At 55.9% G+C, this 8458-nt stretch overlaps 1 protein-coding gene across 1 annotated transcript in view; it reads left to right on the top strand.

Moving 5' to 3' along the window:
• Positions 1 to 7493: 7493 nt before the first annotated feature.
• Positions 7494 to 8458, top strand: part of PKP1 (plakophilin 1) — a 49684-nt gene continuing 48719 nt past the window's right edge. Inside the window, exon 1 of the mRNA XM_021682729.2 lies at positions 7494 to 8033. Within this exon, the coding sequence (XP_021538404.1) occupies positions 7832 to 8033 (202 nt within the window). The 5' untranslated portion in view covers positions 7494 to 7831. The remainder of the gene's footprint in view (positions 8034 to 8458) is intronic.

Here is an 8458-nt window from a genome sequence, read left to right as displayed (position 1 = left end):
GCAGATCTGGGAGGCGCCTGGCCCACTGCTTGTGATTGGTGCTCCTAATAAGAAGGCAGCTGGGCTGGGGTGTTCTCAGGAGGCCTTGGCCATGGCAATGGGGCAATGCAGACAGGAGGCTCTGCCACTCAGCAGGTCCTTAGCCTGGCCCAGGGCCCCGCAGCGTCATGGCTCCCCTCAGTGCCCGTCCACGGCCTGGCAGGCTGCTGGCCCAGCAGCTCAGAACAGAAACACTGTCGGGGTGCCACCTGCCCTGGGTGTGGCTGCCCTGTCTGCAGGCGAGGGCGTGTGACTCATCAAATTACCATCGAGGCTGTGCGGGCTGGGGTTGGGGCTGGGCCAGTGACTGTGAGGCAGAGACGGGGAGAGCACGGCTGCCCAGCTCTTTGGGCACACACCCCACGAGGCTGCCTGCTTCGTGGCTCCCACAGCCTTTCCCTGGGCTGCTGCCGCCCCCCCCCCCCCCGCCCCCATATGCTAGCGCTTCTTCCAGCTGAGCCGCAGGTGTGGCACCTCCAGGAACCGCCACCTCCTGGGCTCCTCTCCTGCCTTGGCTTCCCTTCAAACCCCAGGCCTATCCCCCAATCCCCTACCGCCATCCTCCCCCAAAGGGAGGAGGGCATCGTGCCCCCGACCCAGACACCCAGGCCTTCACAGGGCCATGTTACCGTGCCTCTCTGCACTCGGCTGCCTCTTCCGACAAATCAAGGAGCTAGACCAGATGGTCTCCGCGGTCCCCTCCACCTCTGAGGTTCTGACGTTTCCAGGGGCAATCATGACAGGACCCGTTGTAGACAGCAGTACTGGGCCAGGAGGGGAGGAGAGACGGGGATGATGGGAGAGAGGTCGACAGCACCTGGCAGGGGGCATGGCCCAGCTCCCAGGAGAGGGAGGAATGTGTGAGGCTCTGAGGTTGAGGAGGAGAGGCCCACGCTGGGAAGTGGGTAACAGGGTCAAGTGGAGAGCAGAAAAGAGGGCAGTCAGAGGCGCTAAGGGAGGAAGGAAGGCTGTGTTAGATAGCTTATATAGGTTTATGGACCCCGGAACTCTGGCGGGTCAGTGTGACTAACCTAACATTACAAAGGAAGAAACTGAGGTACCGAGCGAGAGAGGCGAAGCGGCTTGTTCAAGCTCACACAGGAGCGGTAGCAATGCCGGGGTGCAAAACTTGCTCTGTGCACTCCCCAGCCCCGCTCCTGTTGCCCCAGGGTGCCTCCCCGGGAAGGCCCTGGGGTCTGTGCTCAAGTGGCTTCTGCTAGGGCAGAGATCCGAGCGCTTCCCGGCGTCCTGAGGCTGGCGCTCAAGCCCAGAGCCGGAGTCCTGCCAAGGGTTTGCACAACAGCACTGCTGGCCTGGGGGGAGAGGACAGATGGAAAGGCAGGTCCCGCGGATGCTGGTATCGGGAGCGCACAACTCGAATTTTGGGTTGGCAGGGGGCGGGTGCGGGGGAATGCAGAGGCAATCTAGTGCTGACAGCAAACAGTTGGGACACTGCCGTGTTATTCATCACCTTCCCTCCCGCTCTCGCCGCGGCTCCACCCACCCCGCCCAGAGAGACTAGAAAGGCAGCTCTGAGACAGTGGGTCTGGCCTGTGGGGGAGCCCTGGGTGCACACCCTGGCCTCGCCCCCTAGCTGGCCAGCCCCGCCGGCCTTGGACTCATCCAGGCCCAGCTCTGCCGGCCTCCGCACCAGACCCCCCTGCTCTCTCATCTCCTGTTGCCAAGCCCTTCCTGCTCATCTTCCTCCAGAGCAGAGCAGCATTGCTATGAATGGGCACAGGCCACCCCTCCGGTCCGGGCCTTCATGGGTGGGAAGATCCAGAGTCACGTGCTCTGCTCTTCCAATCAGGGTGCTTACCAAAGGGCTTGGGGCGTGGCCTCTGCTGCGCCCATCCCTCCATTTTCCCTGTATCCTTGTTCAGGGCCGGGAGGCTCTCTGGGCACCCTCTGTACCTTCCAGGCACAATGGTCCTGTGCAACGGACCTGCTGCAGGCACCCACGGCGAGGGTGTCCTAAGGTCACACCAGGGGGCAGGCAGAGAGTCTGGCCCGTTCCTGATGAGTTCACTACAGAGTTTCATCCATTCAGATGCTTGGGAAGATGGCTTCCTGGATGGGGTTCTCCCGAGATGACCAGGACAGGGCAAAGGGGTGAACACATTCTGACTTCCCGAAGTAAACTTCCCTTAGGCGGTGAGAAAGGCAGTTTCCTGTGCTCTCTCAGAGCTCAGCGCCATGGCGCAGGGGCTGCGCGTGCATTCCCCAGAGTATCCCTACCCGCGGAAGATGAGGACAAAAGGTCGTTAAGAGAAACTGGCCTTTAGAAAAAAGCAAAGGCTTGACCTGGGTGCACTGAGTCTAAGTTATCCAAGAGACCCAGTGAAGAACTTGCTCGGGAGCAAGAAGGGAAATTCAGTTCAAGGAGACGAACATCCACTGAGTACCCACGTGTACCAGCAATGTGGACAGTGGGGAGAGAGAGACGAATAGCACACAGGCTGCCCGGAGTCACACAGGCAGATGAAAACGGTGACGAGGGACAAGAGTTTTAGCACAAGTAGGCACCAGGTACAAAGGGCCCCAGGGGAGGGTATTGAATTTAATTTGAGAAGTCCTCAGCAGGGATCAATAGGATGGACATGTTGACAAGCGGCAGGAAGGCAGGAGCTGGGAGTGTCTTGTCACCTCCTTGGTTAAGGCCTCTCAATGGCCTCTTATCCCTCTCAGAATAAAACTCAAACCCAGACAGAGGTCTGGAAGCTCCAGCATGATCCTGTGCTGTCCCACACAGTGGCCGCTAGGGACACGTGGCTATCAGTCATTTGAAACGTGGCTGGTGTGTCTGAAGAACTGAATTTCTCATTTCATTTCATTTTAACGGATTTAAATAGCCTGCGCAGATAGAGAACGTTTCCCTCATCCCAGCAAGTTGTAAGGGACAGCATAGCCCACCTGCCTCCGTGTCCCTCTTGTGAGCACCTCCTCTCCCTCCCCATACTGGGCCACACTGGTCTGTCGGATCCGAGAACATGCCAGGCTTATGGCCTTTACACCCATGGTTCCCTCTGCCTGGAGCACCATCCCCCCACTCCTGAGATGGGCAGGTTCTCTCATGCTTCAGGGCTCAACCCAAGTACCCCTCTCTATTCTGCACCAGCCTCTCCTTCGTGTCCCTCACAATACTCAGTATCATTTGTCATAATTTGCCAGCTCATTCATGAGTTTACTCTTTGTCTACCCCCTTAGAACGGAAGCCCAAAGAGAGCAGGACCCAGACTTTTTTCCTGGTTGTGTTCCCAGGGACGGGCATGGCGCGTAGCCCATTTGGCCACTCAGCACCTACGTAAGTGACTGGCTGAGAGGGCCCCACGCCGAGGAAGTAGCATGTGTGCAAAGGCAGAGGCAGGTGTCTGCACAGGGCAAGTCGGTGGAGGGCTGGTAGGGAAATGAAGTGATAAGGGAGACGATTTAAAGATTGGGGAGGCGGCAGTGTGGTTCATCAGGGGAGGTTATAAGGTGCCTGAGTTAGGTAGCCACTGAGGAGCCTGCTAGCTGACCAAAGGAACTCAGCTCGGAAAGGCTAGACAGCAGAGAACGGGCCCCTTGGGCACCGTCACTGTCCATGAAGTCCGAAGGTGCGTGGAACAGGGGTCCGTTACAGAAGAACAGGGCCAGATAAGGTGGCACCATGATGGCAAGCTTACGGGTCCATAAAGGAAGGTTAACTCTTCCAACTCCCTAGGGGTATCTGCATTAGTTTGGGATAGAGGGGGAAGCGGTCCAGTCACCTGGGCAGCGGGGTGGGCTGGAAGCAGTAGGAACCCCAGAGGCTCCTCTTAGCCTTCAGCTGGCCCAGCCAACCCCTCCTCCTCCCATCTCTAGATTGTAAGTTCTACAGAGGCAGGACTTTGTCTTCTTCACCACGGGAGCCTCCATGCCTGGGACAAGGCCTGTCACATAGTAGATGTTCAGTAAAGACTTGTTTAGGGGCGCCAGGTGGTTCAGGCGGTCAAGTGTCTGACCCTTGATATCAGCTCAAGTCTAGATCTCAGAGTCGTGAGTTCAAGCCAGGCTGGGCCTGGAGCCTACTTAAAAATAAATAAATACATACATATATGCATACATACTTGTTGAATAAATAAATCCGTATTCTATTTTTTTAATGAATGAAACTTGAGGTCACAGGGTGTTTTACTTCCAAGGGCACCGGAAGCCCTGAGTGTCAGGAGTGAAATCTGGATCACAGGTAGTGCTAGAGGGAAGGCAGCAAAGAGAATGAGAACCCCATTCGTGCTCATTCATTCTAACACCTTTGAGGATGGAAATTTCCTCATCTTGTTTCAGAATCAAATCAAAATTAACTTCCTTCAAGATGCTTTTCCCAAACCACCCCACACCTTCTAAACTCAAATTAAACCCTACCCCTTAGAATTTTTTCATCATCTAAAAATATGTTCTGAAGGTCACCTGAAAGCATTTCAGAGCTCAGCTCACATGACAGAGTCTCACTGACATCTGTCCTTCACCTTCATCTCTGGCCTGGTTCTGAGGCAGGACCCCACATGGGGTGGGGTTCAGGCAGGCAGAAGAGAGAGGTGATGGAAAAAGCTCTGTCCTGCTGACTCAAAACCATGCACTTGAGCCCCAAACCAATCTTTCCAGCCTGAATATACCTCCTGCATCTTGGGCCAGAATGTGTGACTGACCCTCTTCCTTTCCTTCTCCCAGGTGGGAAGTCAGACCTGGGTCCAAAGCAAGTCTTCACCATTGACTTAACCTTTCTGAGTGTGTTTCCACTTCTGCAAAATAATACCTTCTTGGGGGTTACCGGGAGGATTACATCAGATAATATATGCCAAGTGGACCTGCTCTCAGCTCTGCAGATATTAGCAGTCTCTCTGTCCACTGCCAGGCTTCCCTTCACTCTGACATGGAGTGGGAGAGACAAAGAAAACTTTGTCCAGAGGAGCTGGTTCAAGATTCTCCTGCCTTACATAGCCCCATGATTGACATCAGAATCCCAGAGTGTTAGGGCGAGGGTGGATTGGATGAGCTATCAATCTACCTGCACTCTTTACAGATTTGGTGCCAGGCCAGAGGCAGGGACTTGCCTGGCATCATGAAGCTAGTTAGTGACCCAGCTGGAACCAGTGGCCAGGAGGCCTGACTTTCATGCCACATGATGGAAATAGATCCTGTTAAAAGACTGATCCATGGAAGGCTTTTGAGCCCTCTTCCTTGTCACAGGGAAATCACGAGCGGGCAGCCCGGCACTGCAATGGGATGCCCAGACTCTGGACCCTGGGTGCCTGTATTTGGCCCCGTCTCTGCCTATTACCAGCTAGGGGGCCCCACCGAGCCTCAGTTTCCTCACGTGAAAAAGACGGATGATGGCCCTGATACTGATACCCACCGTGTAGGATCACTGTAAGGATTCAGATGAGATGGTCCACGCAAAGGGCCCAGAACCGTGCCTGGCTTTATAGGCTTGCTGCTTGTAGGAGCACAGCAAATGTCAGATATTGCTATCAATATATCAAAATAATGTCAATATCAGAATAATAGAGAAGTATCTAGAAAAAACTGAACTTCATATCTGGTGAATTTTAAAGCTGATCAGTTTCAACTTCCAGAGGATAAGTATGGCCTTTCATAGCAACATAGGCTGTGCCAATCACCTCCTGCCAGGCCCTCCCACATGCCAGAGGTAGCAAACTTATCATTATTTAAAGACATAATTAACATTTATTATAGCTAGCATATTAGGTTTTAGATAGGCCAAATGCGTGATACAATGGAGTTGTATTTTTATGTGCTGTCATGTATACTTTATAGTACATTGGGGCCCTTATATAATCCGTGAGCACTGCACTTTAATGCCCGTTTTATAGGATTTTTATAAGGGAGGTCAGATAGTGTGGAGGGAAGAGCAGTGGCCCAGGAGTTACCAGGCCTGATTAGAATGAAGGCTTTGCCACATAGTAACTGGGTGACCGTGGGCAAGCTACCCCCTCTCTTCATCCGAAAAATTCCGACACTGGGCTGGATGATGTCTAAGGATCCATCCAGCCCTGACAGCCTATGGCTGGAAGCAGAATCTTAAAATTTTAAGTGATGATAAAGGTGTATGGGTGTTGAGCCTTTGTACCTATGACATATTGTTGGTCACATCTCTGATTTATTTGACGCTAAGTTCTTAGGAACACAACCCTCAATTATAAAACTATTTCTATTGGAAACTATGATCTGCTTTACAATATTCTGCTCTGCACGTGGCTACCCCATGCATTATGGGGAGAAGGAGGGGCTCCCTGCTTATAACACCCACTTCTCAGGAAATGAGCAAGTGACCTTCATGAGGTCGCTGAGACTGTCACTCAAGTTTTGCAATCCTTCGTCCTATAATTCCTAACAAGCATAGACTCTGATGGCCCCTTCCTCTGCAGATCAGAAGGGCAAACTAAAAATGAAGTACGTGAGCTGTGAGCGTCAAATACAAAGGACAGCTAAAGGGACAGCTGTGAGAGTATAACACTGCTGGAGGACTCCCCAAAACTAAGGAGCTGATGGACTGCACTGCTACACAGTTCAGAAATGGTGTCCAGAAGGAGAATCCTGAGTCATCAAGAAATGCGTGAATTCTGTGACCATCTTTTGCTTAAGGAGGAAAGGCAGGGTGTGATGTCTTTTAGAAAGAGTTCCATCAACATGGTTTTTAAAATTCTCCGCTCCTGGTGTGAGCTACCTTCGTGCCTGGGACCATGCTCCATGGACATCACTATACATGTGTCCCCAGGGGTTTGTGTGTCTAGGAGAATGCACACAGAAGTCCCAGAATAGTAAGTCCCTGGTGGGGTAGTTTTATGGGGCAGGCAGCCTTCCAGGTTTCCAGGAAGGATCTGAGTAGGATACAAAATAGACTTAATTTACCTTAAGTTGGCTAGCTTTCATTCATTCGTCCATTCAGAAATGTTTTTTTATTGGGCCCCTAATATGCGCCAGCACCACTTTACAGGCTAAGTCTGGAGTTTCAGAGAGGATCCCCTGTTCACATGGCGTTTTCCTCTGGCATGCCCACACAGTGTGCCGTCTTGTATCTCCAGTCTGGTCCTTGGGACTTCATGCCCCCACCCTGGTCCTCTGAGGTGGAAGCTGCCTTCGAGTAGAATGGCTGTGCCCATAGGAATGAGTACTCCCTTTGGACAGGGGCTGTGTCTCAGCCCGTGGCCTGGGAGCCCTCCCCCACAGGGCTGGTCTCTGCCATGACCTCGGGACAGAAGAAGGTGGATTTCTGGCTCTCCGGGGGGCGGGGGCTGGTCAAGAAAGACTCCTCTTTCCTCGAGAGAAGTCTCCCTGGGTTCCTGAGCTGAGCACATACTTTCTCCGTGAGGGAGCAGGGCCAGGACAGAGGGGCGTCTCCCCGGGGCCTCACCTCCTGCACGTCACGGGGCTGGGAAGCGAGAGAAAGGAGCGGAGGACCGGGAGACGCCGAGGTCCCACACTCGGGCCTCGCAGCCCTGCCCCCCAGGAGCGCTCGCTCCCGCAGCGGCAGCGCCCTGCAGCTCGGCACCCGCGGCGGCGGCGGCGGCGCGCGGCCGGTGGAGTGGGTGGTGCAGGGCAGGGGTGGTATATCCAGTCCGACCGAGGGCGGGCCTCGCCAGTGCCAGCACGGGGACGAGCCGGGGCGGAGGCGCCAGGAGCCGCCGCCGGGAGCCTCACGAGGACCACTCACTCTATGGCCCTCGGGAGTCGCTGAGCACAGCAGAGCCGCAGCCGCCCGCCCGCCGCCCCTCGCCGCCCCTCGCCGGCCCGGCCCGCGCCTCCCGCCGCCATGAACCACTCGCCGCTCAAGACCGCCTTGGCTTACGAATGCTTCCCGGACCAGGACAGCTCGACGCTGGCTTTGCCTTCGGACCAAAAGATGAAGACGGGCACGTCGGGCAGGCAGCGCGTGCAGGAGCAGGTGATGATGACCGTCAAGCGGCAGAAGCCCAAGTCTTCCCAGTCGTCCACCCTGAGCCACTCCAACCGAGGTAAAGGTTCGGCGCCCCGCGCGACCCGTGCGCCTCGGCCCCGCGCCCCTCGGCCGCGCGGTGGGGACCGAAGCTGGCGCGCCTCCCGAGGCTGCGGGGAGGCGAGGGAGCGCGGGGTCTGCGCGGCCGGTCCGACGGGGTGCGGCGGCGGCGGGCGAGCGGCTGGCGCGAGCCCCAGGCTGGGGACGCGAAGGCGGGCTCGCGCGGCGGGGCGAGGTGGCCACGGCCAGGGGCGTCTCTCCGGCGCGCCAAGGTTGAGCATCGCCCGCGCGCCCGTGGACCCGGCACCCAGAGCCCGGGAGGCTTTCTTCCCCAAACTGCCCCCGGAACAGCCCCCGCCTCTCGGTCTCCCCAAGGCTGTGGGTCCCGCTCACTCCCCGCGGTGGCGCCAACGGCAGGTAGCCAGGTAGCCGGCGCCCAGGCCG

The sequence above is a fragment of the Neomonachus schauinslandi genome, chromosome 6, assembly GCF_002201575.2.
Source record: "Neomonachus schauinslandi chromosome 6, ASM220157v2, whole genome shotgun sequence".
NCBI classification, from domain to species: domain Eukaryota; kingdom Metazoa; phylum Chordata; class Mammalia; order Carnivora; family Phocidae; genus Neomonachus; species Neomonachus schauinslandi.
This window is presented reverse-complemented; position numbering and strand designations above follow the sequence as displayed.